General features: G+C 47.0%; 1 protein-coding gene across 1 annotated transcript; it reads right to left on the reverse strand.

Moving 5' to 3' along the window:
- Nucleotides 1–20,087: 20,087 nt before the first annotated feature.
- Nucleotides 20,088–21,557, reverse strand: LOC124654122 (homeobox-leucine zipper protein HOX4-like). The gene is made up of 3 exons (XM_047193152.1): nucleotides 21,137–21,557; nucleotides 20,718–21,049; nucleotides 20,088–20,635 (listed from the first exon to the last, which is right to left on the reverse strand). The coding sequence occupies exons 1-3, from the start codon at nucleotides 21,195–21,197 to the stop codon at nucleotides 20,252–20,254; spliced, it is 777 nt and encodes a 258-aa protein (XP_047049108.1). The 5' UTR covers nucleotides 21,198–21,557; the 3' UTR covers nucleotides 20,088–20,251.
- Nucleotides 21,558–22,604: the final 1,047 nt, after the last annotated feature.

Below are 22,604 nucleotides of genomic sequence, written 5' to 3' on the forward strand. Positions count from 1 at the left end.
CAGATCGATGATATATTAGCCAAAGGTTTGATTCGACCTAGTGCATCACCCTGGAGATCACCTGTTTTGTTTGTGGACAAGAAGGATGGTGCCACTCGTTTATGTACGGACTACCGTAAGCTTAACGATCTCACCGTCAAAAACAAATACCCCCTACCCAAGATAGAAGACCTATTTGATCAGTTGACCGGTGCCAAAGTGTTCTCTAGGATAGATCTTAGGACTGGTTATCATCAGCTGAAGATTCGAGCCACCGATATCCCCAAGACTGCCTTTACCACCAGATATGGGTTGTATGAGTACAACGTCATGTCGTTTGGATTAACCAATGCCCCCGCTTATTTCATGAACCTCATGAATAAGATCTTCATGAACTTTTTGGACAAGTTTTTCGTTGTCTTCATCGACGACATTCTTATCTACTCCAAGTCCGAAGAGGAACATGAACAGCATTTGGAGACTGTCCTAGAAACCCTTAGACACCACCAGTTGTATGCCAAGTTCAGCAAGTGTGAGTTTTGGTTGGAGGAAGTAGGATTCCTGGGACATATCTTGTCCGCGGGAGGAATTGCCGTAGATCCCGCCAAGATCAAAACTGTTATGGAATGGCAAGCCCCAACCACCCAAACCGAGGTCCGCGCTTTTCTTGGATTAGCCGGATATTACCGCAGATTTGTAGAAGGCTTTTCGATCATCGCTCGACCAATGACCCAACTGTTGAAGAAGGACAAGAAGTTCGAATGGACTGACAAATGTGAAGAGAGTTTTCAACAACTCAAGAGTAGACTGACCTCAGCCCCAATCCTGATCATGTCGGACATCACCAAGCCCTTTGACGTGTATTGCGACGCCTCCAAGATTGGTCTTGGATGTGTACTTATGCAAGGAGGCAAAGTGATATCTTACCTTTCAAGACAGTTGAAGCAACATGAGCAGAACTATCCAACCCACGACTTAGAACTCGCAGCCGTTGTCCTAGCCTTGAAAGTTTGGCGTCATTACCTCATGGGTAATCGATGCGAGATCTACTCCGACCACAAGAGCCTGAAATATATCTTCACCCAGAAAGAGCTGAATATGAGGCAACGCTGATGGATAGAGTTGATCAAGGATTACGACATGGAGATTCACTACCACCCCGGCAAGGCCAATGTGGTAGCGGATGCTTTGAGTCGACTGCCGTGTCAGTTGAACTCCATGATCGCAATCGAGCAACCTAGCCTGTTTCAGGAGTTTGAACAGTTTAGACTCGAACTTGTTAGTGAAGGATTCCTAGCCAGCATAGAACTTCAACCCACCTTGATTAGTCAGATCAAGGAAGCCCAGAAAGGAAACGCTAGCATCGACGGAATCAAGAAACAGATAGCCGCAGGAAAGGCACCAGGATTCACCGTAGATGAAGCCAGAGTTCTTTGGTACAAAGGACGCCTTTGTGTACCATCGGACTCAGACTTGAAGCAAGTCATCCTGAAAGAAGCCCATGACACCTTTACTCAATCCACCCTGGAGGTACCAAGATGTATCAAGACCTGAAGGAACAATTCGGGTGGCATGGAATGAAGAGAGAAATCGGCAGCTACATCGCCAAGTGTGACATCTGTCAACGAGTCAAGGCGGAACATCAGCAACCCGCAGGACTGCTACAGCCCCTGCAAATTCCAGAATGGAAGTGGGACTCCGTAGGAATGGACTTTATCACCGTTTTGCCCAAATCCAGCAAAGGCAATGATTCAATATGGGTAGTGGTCGATAGACTGACCAAGGTAGCCCATTTCATCGCCGTCAAGACCACATACCAAGGCCCAAAGTTAGTTGAACTGTACATCTCCAGAATAGTCACCCTGCACGGAACCCCGAAGTCGATAGAGTCAGATAGAGGATCACAATTCACCTCAAGAGTCTGGCAGAAAGTGCACGAAGGACTAGGAACCCGTCTGAATTTCAGCACCGCCTATCACCCTCAGACCGATGGACAGACCGAGAGAGTCAACCAGATATTAGAGGACATGCTGAGAGCATGTGTACTGGAATATGGATCCAAGTGGGAAGACTGCCTGCCTTACGCGGAATTCTCTTACAACAACAGCTACCAAGCCAGCTTACAGATGGCCCCCTTTGAAGCCTTGTACGGAAGGAAATGTCATACCCCTCTCAATTGGTCGGAAGTTGGAGAAAGCCAAGTCTTTGGACCAGATGTTCTTCGTGAAGCCGAAGAAAAAGTACACAAGATCCGCGAGTACCTCAAGACGGCGCAATCTAGACAGAAGAGCTACGCCGACAAGAGACGTCGAGAGATGACCTTCGAGATCGGAGACTTCGTCTATCTCAAGGTATCCCCCTTGAAAGGAATGCAGAGATTCCAGCTAAAAGGAAAGCTCGCACCCCGATATGTCGGACCCTTCAAAGTTCTGAGTCGCCGAGGCGAAGTATCTTATCAACTGGAGCTACCGGAAGAAATGTCGGCCGTGCACGACGTGTTTCACATCTCACTCCTCCGGAAGTGCCTTGAAGTCCCCGAGAAGACCGAAGTGTTCAAGAACATCGATCACCGATCGGTGGATATCAACAAGGACCTGACGTACCGCGAAGTGCCGATTCGCATCTTGGAGGAAGCTTACAGAACCACCCGCACCCGAAGCATCAAGTTTCTGAAGATTCAGTGGAGCAACCATACTGAAGTTGAAGCCACTTGGGAACGCGAAGACTTCATGAAGAAGGAGTACCCAGATCTCTTTAGTACCTAACTTTCTTTTAGATCTCAGGACGAGATCTTTTGTAAGGGGGAAGGGTTTGTAACATCCCAAATTTCAATAAAAGAAAGAAGAAGAATTCCATAGATCCAAAATTCAGAGCCAACAAAAACTTTTATTTGCATATAGTGCCATGCATAGGATTTGTGCATTTGAGTGATATGCCATGATGATTGTTATTGTGTTATGGTGCTAAACCCTAAAACCCTAATGTGATCAAGTGAAGATCACCAACCAAATAAATCAAAAAGAGAAAGAAATCAAATAAGAATAAAACCCTCACATATACTTTATGCCATTTTTACAAATCTTTACCCTAGACCATTTTGGTCTTCACCATTAGTTGTATTATGTTACTAAACACTTATTACAACTTTTGGAATCAAAGAAACCCAAAACAAATCAATTTCAAACTCAAATTGGGATCACATATGATAATGGTCAAATCTGCCATTTATAATCTGGTCCCTACTTTGAGCCCTTGCAATTCAAGTTTTTCAAACTAAACTTTCTCAATTCTTTGCACCTCATCCAAGAGCACATCAAGGTGAACAACTTTGGTAAAGACCACCATGCCAAAATCATCTTGGATCAAAATCTATGCTCATGCAAAGTTGTGACTTTTTAATATGAGCAACAATCTCACTTTGTCAAATTTTGCAATTCTTTGATTTTTAAAATTCCACCACCACACATAGTTGTCTCTGGTAATTTACAACTTAACCAAACTGACCACTTTCAAATTTTGGAACCTTTTTAAACTCCACCAAATTTGGGCAAAATTTTCAATTTGCAAATATGGACTAAATGCAAACACTATTTAAAATAGTGGTTTGGCCAAACCACCTGCCCCATTGCACTCCACTATGTCCCCTGGTCCCCTCTCTCACTCATACATGCATAGAAACCCTAGGAGGGCAATGCATAGCTTGCATGTACAAGCCATGCCGGCCATGTTCTTCTCTCTCTTCTCTCCTTCCTCCTCACCTTTGGCCCTGCTGCCCAAACGCGCCACCGTGCCTCTCTACACATTCCTAGCACCGACATTGTCGAGGAGGAGCACTGGCCGCGCCAGACCAGCTCACGCCCATGGCCGCCAGACATGCCACGGACGTCGCAGCACGCACGCCACGGACACCCTCAGGCCACACGTCGCCTCGCCAGCACGAGCAAGCCCTGGACCCCCTGCGAGCAGGTTGAGCACCGCCGTGCCACCGCGGACGCGCCAGACACGCTCGCCAAGCCAACTCGTGCCCGCCGCCACCGGAGAAGGAGACCCTGTTCCGCCGCAGACGCGCCCGACACGGAAATAATGCGACCCAACCAGACGCCGCCCGACAGCGCTGTCGCCGCCAAACGCATCGCCAGGATACGCAGAACAGTTCCGCGCCCTCGCCTAGCTCGCTAGCTCGCCGGAACCGCCGCGCCATGGTCGACTTCTTCACTGCCCCGCAGCACCCTTGCTCCTCTATAAATTGAGAGCTCCCCGGACCAAACCAAGCACACCAGAAGCATCCCCACTCTCCCCTCGATCTCCTCGACCACTCCACCTTCTCTATTCACCACCGTAGCTCACCAATTTAGCCGCCAGAGCCCGCCAATACCTCATCTCGCCGCCGTCGATTGGAGCCGCCCCTAGAGCTGTCGCCGGTACCAAGAGCATCGCCGTTGACTACACCTTCCTCGCGCACACTGCCAACCACCGCGGGACCTCTGGTTAGCCCTCCGACCCCCTAGGCTCGCCGCGCCAGTAGCTCGATCTCGCCGGAGAAGACGACGCACCAGCGCCGTCCGATCTTGATCTAATCCAACGTCTGTTAGCCCCCGTACCGATTCGGGTTTTGAATAGAGGTTGACGAGTGGCCCCCACCTCGTCAGACGGCCCACGCGCACTGGATGCGTTGCTGCGCCAAGTTTCTTTATTTCAAACCGTTTCGGCCCAACTTCGTTTCCCGCCGGCCCTGTTAATTCAAATATGAATTTTCATATCCATTTAAATTTCAATACTGGCCCTGACTTTGAAATTAAATAGAATCTGTTTGGCTTGACCAAATTTAGAAAACTTTATGTTGTTGGAAAGCTACTGAAAAGATCTACAACTTGCCACTGGTCTCACTGTGAGATCTGTTGTAGAATTAAAGTGACAAAAAGATTAATTCAGGGACTTTTGCACATTCAAATAAATCTTAAAAATCAACCAAAAATGATATTTAGTTAATTCCAACTCTAATAGCTCACATTTCAATTACAATAATTGTTTCTGCAACAAAATGGTGTGGTCACTTTGGGTGATCATGCCCTAGTTTAAATAATGGACTATATGGCTAGTTTACTTAAGTGATATTGTCCAAAACTATTATGCAAATTATATGAAGTGTTTCACTTCATTTAAATCTTGTCCCAAGTACTCTCATATGAAGTTGGACCACTGGTCAAATACTCTCACATGAAATACTTGGAGATTTTAAATCATAATAGGCATTATTAAATGGTATGAGGTATTCTACCTCATTTAAATCATTTTCTCAAATAATGATGATGAATGGTTGACTTAGGTCAACATGAATTCATGTATGATTGTTTAAGAAATTAAATCTTAAAGAAGATTCAATGAGAGGAAATTATTTCTCAAGAACTATATGGAAAACTATCATTTACATATGTAATGAGAGGAAATTATTTTCCTAAGAAGAAGAAACCAATGCACCTAATTGTATTAATTGTGTGACTAGAATAATTTGTGTGAATGCATGTGATGCTTGGAATAGCCATTGAATTTGTTGAGTGATTATACTCGTATTCAAATTTAGACGCTAGCACCGGAGAATACCCGGAGGAAGAAGGTTGCTACCAAGAGGAGGAGGAGGAGAACTTTGACCACTACCAAGGCAAGCTAATATTCTTGCAAAGTGCAAAGCCCTTTGGGGCATAGCACCATTAGTCTTACCTTTCTTACCACAAGCCTATCCCAAGTTTTTACCTTACAAGTTTTTACTTGTTTATTTCAAGAGTTACTTTTATAGTTAACTTTGGTCTAGTTAAAGAAGGTTACTAGAGTAGCAAAGTTAGTCTCAAGCTAGACAAGCAAGATAGCACCCCTCATGATTAGTGCTAGTGCTAAATATTAAAACTTGACTACTCTAGATGGGAACATGTGACTTGAACTGAATTTTTAAACCTTGGAATGATGAGTCATTCCATTGAATGAATTTTGAAGGTGAATATGACTTGGAGAAGATGGTGATTTTTGATAAAATTGATATTGGTTTGAATGCGATACCTTTCCAATATTGAGTACCCCACAATACCTGATTATGGGTAGGGCTTAACTGGAAATTTATGCATCTTAGTATGGGTTCCCTCTGAACACACATCATAGGGGTTATGCCGAGGCTGCCTCCGTTGTTGAAAAATGATGTGAATTGAGGTGAATTGTACGGCCAAGCCCTGTGCAGTTCCAGGTTGACAGTTGGTCTTCACTGGGAGGCCAAGCTCATGGGGAGAGGTGCTCATACTAGGGTTTGTAAGTGAAAGGTTATGGTTGATGATCCGCGTACTGTGTTACGATGATTCGGGGTAATCCCGACGGATGAAATCAAATGTTGTGGCACAAGTCCGCAACCTCTGCAGAGCGTAAATCTATTCGAATAGTCGTGTCCACGGTTACGGATGGTTGGAAAGGCCACCATCGAAGAAGAACATAACTGAGCGGATCGTGTTTTGGTCAAAGCCCGATCACACCGTTAAGGACGTCATCGAGAAAGCCAGCAACGGACCCTTCATTTTGGCGACACGGGATCCTGACCTAGGCGACGAAGCCTCCGATAAGGAGGACTTTACCTTCCTTTTAGTTATCTTTTGTGTGTAGCTTTCGTTTCTTCCTCTTGCTTCATCATTTTTTATGAGATATTTTCCATCATAAAGTAAAATAAAGTAAAGTGATTTCCACCTTTTGGCTCGGACCGCCGGGACTGCCACAATGTAAACGGACCGGAAAAACCAGACGGACTATTTTGTACCCGTGACCCTGAAACGAATTAAAACAAACACTTCTGGTCAAAAAGTTTTGCGCACTGGTTTGATAATTGACAGCGTTAGTTTTTTTTATGGAGATGATTATTCTCTTGCAGGTGCAAGTGGTGGCGGCTGGGATGCAATTCCTGTTTTTGTATGTCTCGTCAGAGTTTCGTGAAGGAACGAACAGAAAAACAGCTAGGGCTCCTTTGATTCAAAGGATTAGCATAGGAATTTTGTAGGATTTGGTTCCTATGTGAAAATTTCCTATACAAGTTGTTTGATTCATAGGAACATATCCTATAGGAAAAATTCCTATAGGAACCTTGTAGTGCAATTCTTATAGGAAACAATAAAGTTTCACGTTAAAGTTCCCTTAAACTTCAGCTTGGCTCATCTAAAAAAAAAAAACTTCAGCTTGGCTTGGTACAGCGCCGGTCCCAGCAATGCCAACGGATGGGCTAGTTGAAGGATCTTAAACCCGTTAAAAAAAAGGATCTTAAAAGAGACACTAAAAGTAGTTTTATAAACGTAGGACCAGTAAACTGCAAATGGAGCTCAAGTTCTATGTAACTAATCGTTTTGAAGAAAAAAATAACATTTATAAAACTTTAAAGTCCCAGAAAATTCCATGAACATTGCATACAAACGTATTCCAAAATTGTGTAAAATCTCAATGCTAAATACCTCATACTTTGGGCTACACAAAAATGACAAATTTTGACATTTTGTTTAAAGTGTAAAGCATTTCGTATTTAGATCTCTCGCACTTGTAGGGTAGACCTTTAACACTGTTTCGATTTTTTTTTCAAAGAAAAACGAGCTACCTAGAGTTAAAGCTCCAAAAGCCAATGCGCATTTACCAAATATACTTCTATATTGGTTACAATAACAACTTGTATTATGGGATGGATGGAGTGGAAGATAATTGGTTGGACCATGAAATAACGTGGGACCTATCATTAGCACTATACTATAAGTTTTCTTTGAAACCAGAGTGGCCCTTAAGGTCCCATAGAAGAAGTGGATTCCTTTTGGGGTGACATCCCCTTTAGTTCTTTGTATCGGATTATACCTTTGTTTAGGTTTCACCATGGAGCGGAAAAAGGATGTTGGAGCAGAGACCGTGCACCCTTCACCTGTGTGGTCAGGGTTGCAAAGGCAAAGACAACAGTGAGATGTTAAAGCAACAACGCTAGCCAAATCAAGGGTGTCTGCCTCGTTCGATAAATTAAAGATGTTATGTGAAGATGTCGATGGCAAAGGAAAGGTGAAGGCGGTGATGCCAGGAGGATGAACTATATAAAGAGGTCAGCATGGACCATAATGTTTGGCGGGGCTTAATCCTAAAAATAAACATGCTCTACTAGTTTTATAGGGTTGGAAAACAAGGTGGCGTTGTGGCACAGAGGGTGTGCATGCCACCTTGTCGTTGAGTTTATCACTGTGAAGCAGAGTCACATACAACATGGAAGTAGCCACCTGAGCAGAGTTATGTAAGGTGTACATGTCGTCAGGGTTGGCACATAGGCCGGGTAAACGAGACGACCACCCAGAACCCCAACAATAGGATGGACCCAATAGCGAAGTGTATGAGTAACCACAATAGTAGCATCTATTACGTGCAATATATCATTGAATATCTACAAAATAATTTATTTGTAGGTGCAACTCCACACCATTGACCAATAGTGTGTACCAGGTACATAGGAACAAACAATTCTAATTAGTGGCAACGTGTCTGGGATAGGATGCTAGCATTGCTCCCATAGAAGTTGATACATGTAAAATATATCCATGATATTTGCATGATATATGAGGTTTTGTACATGCTTTTACATTTATTTCTAATGTTGTAGAATAGGATAACCCTATTACGTATTTTGATTTTCATGAACCTTTTGGATGTCAAATGGTCCAGAATTTTTTACCACCTCATTTTTTTTAGGAATACAAGAGGATGAGTAGAGGAGATGGGCTTGGAGCTGCCTGAGCCGGCCTGGAGGGCCTATGGTGTGGCCTCACCCATGGTCCAATCCATGGTGGGGCCTGGCCACCTAGAGCCCCTTTTCCCCTTGGTTTTGACATCCACATCTTCCGTCTTCACCTAAAACCGACTATATATGCCCTTGATATCACGAAGTCGTCGGAGAGCGGCCGCAAAACATAGAATAGACAAAACAGAGATGGTCATGCGAAGATTGGAGGGGCAAACGCCATGGAGTAGCCCTTGATTGCTCCTCCTCCTTCATTAACATCATCACTATCACAACCATGATGAAGAGGGAGTAGTCCATTCCTGGACTATGGGTTTGTGCAAGTAGTAAGCATGTTCATAATGACAACATATTTATGCGTTACTATGGTTTTTACCTTTCTATTGGTTTACCTCACTCGAGATAAATGAATGTGTATGCTATTGTTCAACTTGTGAGTTCTGAATAGTCTTGTTTGCTCAAGATATTATCGTATCAATCAACATCATGTCAATATTCTTAAGGCAATACTCTTTTAATTCTTAAACTTGGCTGAGAAAGTTTTCCCAATCAAGGGTGTATTAGTGAGATGTGTTGCATCATCTATAAGCTAGGACATGATGCCCATATGATTGTTTATCAATCACTTCATGTTAACGTGTATCATTCGTTAACTAATTATCTAAAGCTTATCAATCTCTATGCTAGGACATGAGTCCGAACAAGTTGGTAAACACGTGTGGGGGTTTATTGTCATTAGATGTCATATAAGTTCACTACTAGAAAACAGGCTATCAGTGGCGCACCTATTTTTTTTACCAGTGGCCCACCTATTTTTGTATAGAAACATATGTTAACTAGAACTATCTAGAACAATTCCTTGCATGTTTCTTTCTTCAGAAACTTGCAAGAGCACTTATTTACGACAAATGGTACCAAGCACATTGTAGACAAACATATCGTGCAATCTGTATGCAAAATTATTTGATTCTTCATTTGTTGGGGATTACTTCTAGTTTCTCTCAATTTTGTTTCTTCATGTAATTGCACGGGTACTCAACTTAGTACTAAACTGACTTTGAGTCACAAGATAAATCTAACCCAAAAAAATTGGTAAGGAATCGTGCCAAGAGTGCAATTTACACTCTGAAGTTTTCATAAATATGCTTACCTAGCTAATCATACACTAGAAACTGCTATTAAGATTTTTCTTGACCATATGATACAAAAATATCTACACATAATTTATATTACAATAATGTTTTATGCAATTGCCAACAAAAATTTATGAAGGAAATAGTGTCACAGAATAAAATTAAAGTTGAGAACAATGCAGGTGTTTTTCATCAACATTCATTATAATTATATAATAAATAATACTACATATATTATTTCTTAACTTTTGATGTGGTTAGCGATAATAATAGAAAAGTAGACTCATTAAAACTGCAACATGCTAAAATAAATTATGAATAAATATAAAAGTTTGCTATAAATTATTGGCTTTCATGTTGAACCACCTCGGATCCAAATCATTCGTGAACGGCCCAAACATGTCATGTAGATTAAGTTTATCATCTTGAAAACACCTACATAGCAAAGTAGTTTTACGTCTGCATAGTTTCCAGCAGTGTTGTGTGGTAGTAGACACCCGACAAAAACTGAATTATATTAGCTTTTGGTTGGGTGTGAGCAGGTAGTGACAACAAGATGACCGTGGATATGGTTAAAAGTAATGTGATGAGATGAAGAAAATCATATGGAAAACTAATGATCACATATTTTCTTAGAATTAACAATATTTTAGTCAACTACACACTAGATCCTACTACTATTGCCTCCCAAAAAAGTTTTTTGTCTCCACTTCTTTCGCTGGAGTGTCCATAGCCATGAATCCCATTATCTATCATTATTTGGTCTAACTTCCAACGAAAAGAACAAGTGAAAACAATTAATCAAATTATTAGATAGAGAAATTTTGTGAACATGAACACATTTGTGGAAAAAAAAACTTACGTTGAACAATTCAGTTGTGGTGTGAAGGCAATTCATTTAGTATTGGGGTGAAAGTTCTTGTTGTAGTCAGATATCCGTCTAGTATTGGCCCAATTCTTTGCCACGTTAGCCATTCTGCCAATTCCAGAACTCCAAGGGAACAAGCATGATAAAATAGACATTGGCATGTTTGTGTGTATGTGGAACGCACGTCCAACTATGCCATCAAGCTCCATAAGTTTGTTTTGAGATTGTATAACAGCAGCGATATGGATCTTGAGCTCCAAACAACTTGTAATTTTTTAAAGTATCAAAAAAGTGTATTTAAATTTCCAAATTATCAAGAAAGTTTATATTTTTGAGACTAACAAAAAAAACATGTGTTTAAATTTTCAAGATTTATGTTTTTAGTAACTTTTTCTTTAAAAATATGTTGTATTTATGGCTAAATAAAAGATGGTTCGAAGTAGGCATTAGAAAATTCATTTTAGCCATCGGATTTGTCTTCTTTGTGTAGGTCACATATCGGTGTAAGTAAGAGAATCCAAATGTTTTGGCATATTTGGCTATCTCATCTCTCTAAAATTAGTGGGTTGTTCGATGATGGTCCCCCGATCGCATGATGGGCGGCGACTACATCGAGGCTGATGGGATAATAAAACCGGATGATGATTCTGGTGGAGCCGTATGTTTGATGGCAGTGTGTCATATGTTTCCTTTATGGTGACCTAAGAGCAAAAGTATCACCTTAATTATTATCAGGCCTATGGGGGGCTTTGTTGCGAGGGTCTGCCAGCAGCTTGTACCAAGTTGTATAAGCATGTTTACCATATAGGTCTATCCGTTTTGAATTCTCGTGTGATCAAAATTCAGTTTTAGTACATCTATAAGTTGATTAGCCTGTTACCCTATATGTTGACAAGATCCATGTTGTACAGGACAACCCACCACATTTGGTATGGAAATACAGAATTACAAGAAACCTTGTACACGATACAGCTTCTCTCTTACACGCTCCAAATTCTAAGAACTTGTTGATTACTCCTGAGCTCAGTTCTACAAGCTCAAATAATTAGTAACCACAAGTACAGCACAAGACAGGCTGACAAACTGACAAGAAACTATGCTGAAAGTGTCGAGACCTGAAAACCTAAATGTACTTAAAACCTGAAAGATGTGCACAGTATATAAATGGTTGACACACAAAAAATAAGCAATAGTGATATACTGATACTTAATATTCGAACTTGACCACACAAAAGAACAGCGCAATGATCTTATACGGCCCCTAAAATACTTTTGATACATGGACCTTGTATCTAGCACGGCACAAAAATAAATAGGTAAAGAAAACATGTTAACATAAATGTGAAGATGCAAAAACTTGAAGCGGGCGTTGTAAGATAGGAGGAATCCTCGGCCCAGTGTACTGTTTTTAGGATGACAGCATCCACATTCCAGTGACCAAATCTATATGTATATGCTATTTCCTAATCTTCTCTTTCTTAATAATTGATCCCATTTTCCTGGTCTCACAGCGAGCCACGTAGGCTTATTAACAAATTTGACCTCCCCGCATTGTTCCCAGCCGTGCGGGACGATTCGCTCGCCATACCGACACGGCAGAAGGCTACGGATGGGCTGCTCAACCTATATGGCCAGAAGGCTAGAAGTCCGTTCGTGCGCTCGCGGGCTCAGGTTGAGTCACACAGGCTGTTTGTTCTGGATTTTGTTTTGCAGCCGTAGCTTTCAGAACAAAAAATCTTTTCGCATCTGTAATGGTCGCTAATAATCACCGGCACTAATTCTATAGCTGCGATAGTCCGCCTTCTTCTCAAATTCTGATGAAACCGCTTGATCAATCTCAGCATTCAACAACGAGTAGAAACTGCTTGATTGAACTGATCCGTCGCCGATGCCTACGCCTCAAGGTTAAAAACCAGGCCCTGCTGCCATCTGGATCCATCAAGAACGCTAGCCTGCTAGCGCCGCCACCTCTGACAGCGGCCTCCATTCTGGTACCTGGACGCTCCCCATTTTAATTCCCCCTTTGTTTCTTCTTCTCATCTTTCAGGTTGCGCTCCGGTTCTGAATCTGCTCGACGTTTTGTGCATCTACCCAATTTGATTGGATTATGCTTGCTGCTGGCTCAAGCCTCCCTATTTTATTGGATTCTCTGTCTGCTCGCTGAAGTAAGGACAAACCGGCCATCATCGCGTGGCAGGGAACCTCCGTCCCAAGGTGATATTCTTGACTTGATTGCAAAGCTGTTTTAATTTGGATCTGTACAGGAAGCCAGGAACAGGTTGGTTTTATGCTGGAGAAGATCGATCTGGCGGTCCTGTATTCATTGACTTCATTGAGAATGAATACGCTACCAAGGTACTCCGTATTTGATTACACTTCTGTTGATTTTTTAGATGACTTGTGTTGTTTTGTCTTGGAGTTTCTGATGCCAACCTAACGGATGGGGAATGGGAGTTTAGAGGTGGGAGTTGGCTGATGGGTTATAGATGGGAAATAGACTTTTAGTCTCATTCCCTTGTTTGGTGTGCGTTGAGACTTACTGTGGGGAATTGAGAAATCATCCTTTATTAGGTACTCCATCAAAGCATCGTTGCCGCTGTACACATCTGTAGTCCTGTATTCATTGTCTTGGAGTTTCTGATTTTCGCGGTACAAGATTTCCATGGTTCGTTTAAGTGGTGAGTTGCACAGATCAGCCAATCAGTTGTCCGTTGAACAAAATAAAAAGTTGTCCACTGAATCATATTAAGGATTGAAATTCATGCTGTGGTTTTTTCGATGAAGTCCTGCAGTGTTTTCGCTGGTACATTTTCCACCTATCTGTCTGTAAAGATCGAGGCTGAGTGCCAACCTCCGCGGGACAGCAGAGAATTTCTTCGCTGGAAGAAACAGTTTGTTCCATTGGACTGAGCTTTTTTGCTCATCGATCCTAAATACGGAAACCTGATATCAGATTCGTGCGCATGGATTTTGTCTCCCAGCTCATTCAAACTTCTATGAATGTCACAGCACAGTACTCATGAAGATGAGTCCTCTTGTGATTTTTTTGACAACGAGCTTATATTAATATCGAAGATACCAATTACACTCAGCCTCTGTAACTACGCATTGCCCTAGCGGCCTTACGGATGCACACAGTCAAAAATGAAAGAAGAATTACAGGAAAAAAGAAAAGTCCCGCTACGGTAGTTTAAACATTGAAACCACATCACTAACACCATCAAGACAGCACCATAAGTCCAACTTCTTCAAAAACGGCGCCTCCAAGAAGGGAACAGTGCACAAGCGCTGTCGTCGCCCGATCAAAGATCTGGGTTTTCACCCTGAAGAAGGTCCTCACTCTCAAAACAATGCCTTCAAGAAGGCCATTGCCAGGCACAACCAATTAAGGCCGGACCTTGGATTTTCACCTTGAAAGATAAGACTTTGGTCTTCTCCTGTGCAGTCGTCCCCACTTGCATGCCGTTGCTCCAAGTCATGAAACACCAAGCCAACTCCTCCTCGCCTCAAAGAACGGATCCTCCATTGCTAGTCCTCATATGTCGGCCTTCATGGCATTCTCTGCCAGCACCATGGAACGAGAACATGCCCCATGATATTAACAGCTAGCAGAGCTTCGAAGCGCTCCCTCTGAAACCAAACTGACAGAGTAAAACATGGGTGCGCACGACCGAGTTCCACCCGATCCAGCAATCTCCAGGCGTGAATCGCCCATGGAAGATTGCCGGCGGCGCCTCCCGAAACCCGTCACTCTAGCCAGATCAATGGGGACACGGCTCTGTCAGATCAATATCTTGACACAAAAATGAATCCTAGGACCACCGCCTTTATTCAGGTCGCGCCCCCACGCCGGCGACCATCCCAGGATGGCCAAGGTTGCCGCCGGAGACACCAAGCGGAGATCGCGTTGTCCGAAGACACCGCACACGCCTTGGGCACCGCCGCAGCCGAACGCCAACCCACCACCGGCGAAATCAGCCGTCGCCGGCTTCCACGCCTCTCCACCTCACCGCCGGAACGCGATGATAGATCGAAAGATCCAGCACCACCATCCGCAGGTCGACCCTCTCCGGCAAAGCGCCTCCACCGTCGAACCCAAGGTTGCTGCCCCGGGCGACCTCGTGTCGCGGGAGAAGCCCGAGACCATCTCCACGCATCGGTGAGAGGCCGGGGGGGGAATGGCGCAGACCATGGGCCTGGCCGCCGCCCACCACAAGCCTCTGTCGGCGTGCTGCGGGGGAGAGCCGACGGGAGGAAGGGGCCGCAGCGCAGAAGTCGCCGCCGCCCATCACCATCTGCGCCGGCCGGTCGCAGCGTCGAGGAGGAGGGGTCCCGTCCGCCATCCACAGCGCTACAACAAGGAAGGGCCCCGCCGCCGCCACGCCCCGCGGTCTTTGCCCCGGCGGCGCTACCAGCGGCGGCGGCGGTTAGGGTTGGGTGTGCTAGGGGGAGAGAGAGGTGGGTGTGCTGCGTTCCGCGTTGGGAAAGAAAGAAAGATACCATTACACAATCTCATTACGCATTTCGTAAAAAAAGAAACCATTATGCAAACACTGATCAGTTCAGTTACCACTGACGATGATGACAGTATGTGAGACGGTGATCTGCAAGAGTGAAAGGCGGAATCATCTTATCTGAATAATGCACCTCATGTGGACCTCGATGTGTGCAACAACCACTGCCAGAGAATGCAGCACTACAGGGTCAAGGTTTGATACAACGGAGTAAACAGAGTTTCTCGAGGTCGGGGCGGGGCGGTACCGACGGTGATTCCTATTTGCCCCTTAATGCGGGAGCTAACTGGGGCTCCGCAAAGGGTGGTGAAGGTTGGGCCGGCCCATTAGCATAGCAGTTGGTTTTTGTTCAGATTTCTGGGAATGTTTTTTCGCATTTTTTGATGGTTTTTTATTTTCGTTTTTCGTTGGTTTTGCATGTCAAATTTTTCTAAAACGTTTTAAAGAAATTGAACATTTTCGAATTTGAACTTTTTTCAAATTTGAACATTTTTTGTTTTGAACAAATTTTTTTGTACGAGTTTGAATTTCAACATTTATTGAGTTTCAAATTTTTTCAAAATTTGAACATTTTTAAATATGAACTTTTCATTTTTGAACATTTTAATTTTCGTATATTTTTTAGTTCGAACGTTTGAAATTTGAAATTTGCTCAATTTTAAAAATTGTTCATTTTAAAAATCATTCGATTTTGAAATTCGTTCGGCTTGAATTCTGATCTTAAAATTTGAAATTTGCTCAATTTTGAAATTGTTCGTTTTTAAAAATCGTTCAATTTTTAAATTTGTTCAGTTTTAATTTTGTTCCGTTTTCGTTTTTGTTTGGATTTTAAACCAAACTAGACTCACGCTGGGTTGTTGTCATGTAGACGAAAGAGAAAACAAAGACAATGTAAATGGGCTTGGCCCACGGGAGGTTCGTTGGAGCGGAGCTCATGCCCGCTTCCGCTTAAAGCGGTGACTAGGCGCTCCCGGTACCGACTCCGGCGAAGACGGTGGCTGGCAGAAGGGCAATAGGTGGGCTTTGTGTATTCTAGAAAAAATGATGTGGGCTTTGCCGCGAGGCTTTGAGGAGACAAGGATGGTGGCATAAATTTGGTGGTTGATTCGGGCCCGAGTAAAGAGCAACCGGCCCGGTTCGGCCCCATTTCTCACACGACAGAACCATCCACCGAAAAAAAACATCCATACTTCAGAGTTCAGACAGTCTAGTTTCACTCAAAATTTCCCCTGCTAAGAGCATCTCCAGCCACGTCCCCCAAAGGGATTTGGGGCGCGCCGGACAAAAAATGCATTCCAGCCGCGTCCCCCAAAGCCTATTTTTGTCGGCGCGCCCCCATACGGTGTCCGGTGCCCCGAGCCCGTCCCCGTCCCACAGGGGACGCTCTGGGCACGCCGGACAGAACGAAAAGCGAGTCGAACCGACGCGGGCCCGACGCGTCAGCGGCTCGGAAGCCTAAAACCCCGTCGTCTACCTTTGGTCAAGCGACGTTAATGGCGTCCTTGTTTTCCCAGGCGACGCAGGGACGCGTCTCGTCGTGCATGGCCGCGTGGCCATCCGCGCCGGCGTTATTGCGTGCAACCACCCGCTGCCGCCACTGTTTAAAGACGCCCTGCAGTTCTCACCGCTCACGAACCATCTCGTCGCCGCCGCCTCCCCCCTCCCAGATCTTCTCCTCGCCGCTCCAGAAATGTCGAGCTCGTCCTCCCGCAAGATCGCCGCGACAGCCTCACCGTGGCGGAGGCGTGGGCGCTGTACAAAGCCCGTATCCAGTCCCGCCGGAACAGCGGCGGCTAGAAGATGGCCGTGAACGGCATTGGCGTTCCGCCGCCGCCGAAGCCGCGCACGGACCAATGGAGGGACGCCATCAAGGCCCGTCGGGCTCAACTCACCGCCGAGGAGCGGTTGGATCCGACGTGGGCGGCCAACAACAAAGACGCCTGGTGGACGTCGTACTTCCAGGCGAAGTACGACGTCGAGATGCACAGCACCGACGGGCTCGTCGGCGGCCCCAATAGCTGGAACAAGGACGGCCGCACCCTATTCTGGGGCGTTCCGAGGCGCACCCTCGAGAACGTCGTCCGCGGCATCCGCAACGGCGCTCCAAGGCTGGAGATGCCGTCGTCACCGCCGCCGTCTCCTCAATGGCAGCCGAGGAGGACGACGTACTCGTCCTCCTCGCACTCTTCTTCCTCAGGACCGGCGCGATCGACGCCGTCCTCGTCTTACCGGTCGGCGCCGTACACCGTCCCAAACGGGAGGTGAAGTAGGAGCCGACGACGCCCGTCAACACAAGGCGTGGCGGTAGCGGCAGCGGCAGCCGGCGGCAGCAAGGGAGGCGCGGCGGCGCCCTCCTCATCCCGAAGCCGGAGGTGAAGGAGGAGCCGGAGGAAGCTGCCGCGGCGGCGGCCGCCGGCGGAGTACGAGCGGCGGCAGCGGCTCATCGCCGCAGCCGACGACCCCGAGGACCGCCTAGGTCTGCGGCGGCGTTCTTGGCGTCCATGAACGACAAGGACGCCCGGAGGGCGACCTCGACGCGGCGATCGCCTTGTCCATCCGCGACTCCGGCAAGCCGCTGGTGGACCTTACCGATGACGGCGAGGCAGGACCAAGCGGCGCGGTGAAGGACGAGCCCGTCGACGAGGGCGTCAAGCAGGAGGTCGTCACCGACGAGATGTACAACTTCCAGCAGTACTACGACGCCTCCGGCCGTCGCAAATGGTTCTAGATTAGGTTTAGTTTAAATTTAGTCAAATTTCGTTCGAATCTATGTAAGTTTGGACGAATCTTAATCGAATCTCGTTAAGTTTAAAATTTCTGAAATTTTGTTTGGGGAGCGCGACTGGGGAGCGACGTCCCCCCAAACGCGGCACGAACGAAACATGTCCCCCAAACGCTCAATCCGACGCGGTTTGGGGGACGCGGCTGGAGATGCTCTAAAACATCCACCCAATGTTCTTCCATACGCCAGGAACAAAACAGTAACCGAGAACGGGGTTGGTAAACTTTTATTCAGCCCTTGCATCATCCAGGTTCAGTTCCAGCAGATTTTGCAAGCTCGGCCGTGCACGTATTGTCAACGATCATACCCATTCGGGGCATTGCTGTCGTGAACTCGCAGCCACAAAATGTAGCGGAAATGAACTGTTGACGAATTTCGATAGGCCAATGGAAATGCCAGACAAGGGCGAAATCAACTCTGGGCGATGTGGACAGAGGAGCAGCTACATGCATGTCACGTAGTTTATACACGAAATTCGATCGATGGAGGCCGTCAGCATCGGCCCTGACGCGAGCTACAGACACTCTCGAGAAACATTTTGAATGTTATTAGTATCCCGCGAGTCAAATATGTCGAAATCTGAGCGTAATTTCTCAGATGTGATGTGATGCTGGGCTTCTAGATTGCTGTCAGTTTACGCTGCTGACTGCTCGTGTTCGTGTATCCGTCCCATGGGGGTGTCTGTGTCTGCACTGACTAACCATGAGGTACACACTCACCCGGTCACCCATCACCGTTGCAATCTGTCCCCAGCCCCAAGTTGCTGTGAACCATAGGACGCCTCAATCTCGATCCATTTGTCACGCTGGCAGCACATATCAATCAAATCCATGCCCCGTAAAGAACAAGCAGAAGGGCGTGAATCCTTATCGGAATCGTTCAGCAATGCGTGCGTGACAGAGCGAGTCAGACGTATACTTTGAAGAGCACCTGAAGCTATCTATCCTCTCAGTGTACAGTATAAACACTGAAATTATAAAAAACTAAATATAGTAAACCGTCAAGAGTGGAGCCAGCAGCAAGGAATCTGCATCGAGAGACATAAACAACAGCTGATCTGTAGACATAAACAACAGCTGATCTGTAGCTGGAGAAAATGGCGAGTGCTCGGCAGTGCAGGGCACTGTCTGGACCGTAGCGATTAAATTAGCACTGCTAGCAGATGAGGCTACAGGTGTTCACAGTGAATGAGCGAGTGGTAATAATAACTGGGTAAGTACGCCGCAGGTCTTATTTAAGCCCGGTGCCGGTAATCATTCCGACAGAATATTCCCCGGCGCGCGCGGCGGCCGGTGGCCAAGACTCCGACGATCCCCACGGCCGTGCGCGGTGGTGGCGGCGTCAAATTGGCCATCATTACGCTCATCAGATCTCGCAAAACGCACTCGATGACACGCACCGGATCACAGAATCTCCGAGCGGAAGGGGGCCGCCGCGCCATAGCTTCCAAAAAGCTCCGCATCATGAGGGCAGCTCGGTTTCCCCCAGACGATTCCTTCCTTCAACGGCACTACTCTACTCTACTTGGGGAGCGAAGTACAGCGTGGCGATACATGGATCAGAACTTCAGAAGCGCAGAGTTCAATTGGTAGAGCAGCGACGTGCCCGAGGACGCCGTCGGCGGTCGCTTTCTCGCGGGGGAGGGGAGGCCGCCGTGGTGGACGAGGACGACGAAGGGAGCGGCCAAGCGGGCTGGCGTCGCGGAGCGGATGGCTGTCGGTGACTGCTCTGCCCACTTCACCATCAAGCCTGGTCAATGGGTGGCCCAATGCCTGCGCTTCACGTGGCCGCCCGGGCCCGCCGGACAGCGACGCTGTTCCTTGGCCGTCCGTTTGGTTGCTTGCTCTCCCTTCCGCTCCACTGCTCCCTCCTCCACTGTCCTTTTCCCTTTGTCTACTTCCTTCACTCTCACGCTCTCGTTCTCGTGTGGGTTTTACACTTGACTCCAGCTTTGTACTAATTTGTAAGCTACGTAGGAGTAGCTTGATTTTTAGCTTAACAAGCAAGGGTTTTGTTGAGAAGGAAGAGCTAGTAGAGGAGTAGTAGTACCACTAATTGCCTATGGAGGGCGAGAATTGACCAGAGAAAAAAAAGAGGACTAGTTAAAAATAAGATTTACAAAATTTGCAGAAAAGCGCCTGCTTGCTTCACTAATCTTTTATTCCCCCGCGCGCAAGGTGTCTCTACCAGGGCTCACTTCCAGGGCTCCGCGGGCTCGGTCCACCACGCCAGCGGCGGCTCGTCGTCGAAGAACCCGCCGCACGGGCCCTCGTCGTCCAGGAACCCCGTCTCGTCCTCCTCCAGCTTCGGGAAGCTCCCGTGGAAGAACGCGTGCCCCGCCACCGCCGCCGCGCCGGGCCCGCCGAGGAGGGTGGTCACCGCATCCGGAGCAGGAGCCTCCGGAGGCGCCGGCGTGGCGCCGGTCGCGTCCGTGTCGTTCAGCACGCCGCTCGAGTCGCTGTCGGACGACCCCACACCCGCTGGCGGCGGGCCGTCGGACGCCGCCGGCTCCTCCTTCACCGACGTGAAGCTCGCCGCCGCGTCCTCGTCCCCTAGCTTCCCCTTCAGATCCTTGATCTGTCACACACAACAAATCAGCCATTCCGCACGCACGAACAAAAAAACCGGCATAAGCAGCAGCAGCGCCGTCGGCACGTACCTCGGCGAGGAGCGCCTCCTTGTCGCGGCGGAGCGCGTCGTGGTCGAGGCGCAGCGCGTCGTAGGAGCCGCGCAGCGCGTTGTAGTCGCGCTCCAGCTGCTTGGTCTTCCAGCGCGCGCGGCGGTTCTGGAACCACACGGCGACCTGGCGCGGCTGCAGGCCGAGGTCGCGCGCCAGACGCGCCTTGCGCTCGGGCTCCAGCTTGTTCTCCACCTCGAAGCTGCGCTCCAGGGCGCGCACCTGCTCCGCGCTCAGCCGCCGCTTCTTCTCCCCCCGGTACGCCGTCATCTCCTCCTCCGCATCCGGCTCCGCCTCCATGGCGTAGTCCATATCTAGTGATTTGGGCAGAGACTCAGAAGTCAGAACCTTCGCATCTACGTACCAAAAAAAGAAGGGGAGAAGCAGGGCGAGTGATTTACCGTTCGGATTGGGCATCTGGAGGAGGGAGGAGGGGCTGCCGCCGCCGCTGGGCCGCTTCATGGCTAAAAGATTCACCGGAATTCAGAGAGCACCCACCACCAGCAGCACGACGAACTTCGTCGATTACTGGGAGGAGACGAGTCTAGGACTAGAAGAAGAAGAAGGGCACGGGCGCCTCCATTGCTGATGCCTCTCCGTTCTCCGGCGCACACCTTGATCCATGGCCGACACCATGCGCCCACCGTCCCTTGAAGCAACCTGGATCAAAATGTTCCCCGCAACCGCGGAATTCCGGCACGGTTTCTTAGGATCCAAGAAAGGGAAGAGGGGAGAGTGGAGGAGTGTGGAGTGGAGGTCTTGCTCTGCTTCTTCTTTTCCTGCTTTTCCCCTTTCTGTTTTCCCAACACTGCGTGCTGCATTTCCGTGTGCGTTTAATAAAGGGGAGACGAGAGAGAGACAGACGGGCCGGGCCGGGTTGCGGCTCGGTGAGCCTCGGGTTAGGTGGAGACGGGGGTGCGGTCAGGAGGTAACCAGCAAGCGTGGCACGGCTGTTCGCGGGACCGTTCCTTGGCGCTCAGGCTCAGAGACAAAGCCGAGCGAGCTTGGCGTGGCGACCACGAAGAAGTCCGTGCACATAGCACATACTCGCTCCATTCCAATGAATAATGTTTCCTCGTTTTGCGTTTTTCATTAACTATAGTTTTTTCTCTTGAATTTTTGGTATTGTTAATGTTTATATTTTTACCAATAAATTTGATTAAACTTAAAATATGTTGATTTTTGATTATTAAATCTTAGACGCCTTACATTTTGGAGCGTTGAGAGTACTTCAAACATATAAAAATTGTTGACACAAATTATCATCGTCAGAAAGTGTTTTTTTATTATAAATCCAACGATACTAGTTATGTATAATAGCTTCAACATTTTGATATATTACAGAGAGAAATCATACACCAACTTTTAAAATGGATGCCGCCCGGTTGAAATTACGTATGGAACAAACAGAAAATACACAGAAAAGGTAAAGCATAGTGGCGAACCAATCACCTTTGTAGCACTAGCTCTTCACTCATGCACTGTCGCACATGAACTCCGCCACATGGGGCCATCGCCGCAATGCTCCCCAAGGCCACCGCAGAGATCAGAGTTGAAGTTTTCTTTTCTCACAAGCCATGTTTCCTTACCCAAGCAAAAAAGAATTAGATATTTCCATATATCTTGGGCGTGATCAGTTGCGTGGACCTATTTTGGGGCTCCCGAGCGCATGTCTCTAGTTGCATGGCCGGCGGGAAAGGGCCCAAAAGCCATGTTGTTCCATTCGATTGGTTGCCCACATGAAACTGCGTTTCTAAGGTAACTTTCACCCTTTTGTTTGGTTAGTTGCAAACATGGTTTTGTGAGAGCTCATCCAAATAGATGGCGTTTGGCTACCCAAATGAGTGTGCAGTAATGTCCTGAAACGGT

The sequence above is a fragment of the Lolium rigidum genome, chromosome 5 (assembly GCF_022539505.1).
Source record: "Lolium rigidum isolate FL_2022 chromosome 5, APGP_CSIRO_Lrig_0.1, whole genome shotgun sequence".
NCBI lineage: Eukaryota > Viridiplantae > Streptophyta > Magnoliopsida > Poales > Poaceae > Lolium > Lolium rigidum.

Bases quoted from the DNA above. Each gene is read 5' to 3' on its own strand.
- LOC124654122 (XM_047193152.1), bottom strand. From the start codon at position 21,197: ATGAAGCGGCCCAGCGGCGGCGGCAGCCCCTCCTCCCTCCTCCAGATG. The intron at 21,050-21,136 runs GTAAATCACTCG...CCAAATCACTAG, and splicing joins CCAGATGCCCAATCCGAACG to ATATGGACTACGCCATGGAG. The intron at 20,636-20,717 runs GTACGTGCCGAC...TGTGTGTGACAG, and splicing joins AGGAGGCGCTCCTCGCCGAG to ATCAAGGATCTGAAGGGGAA.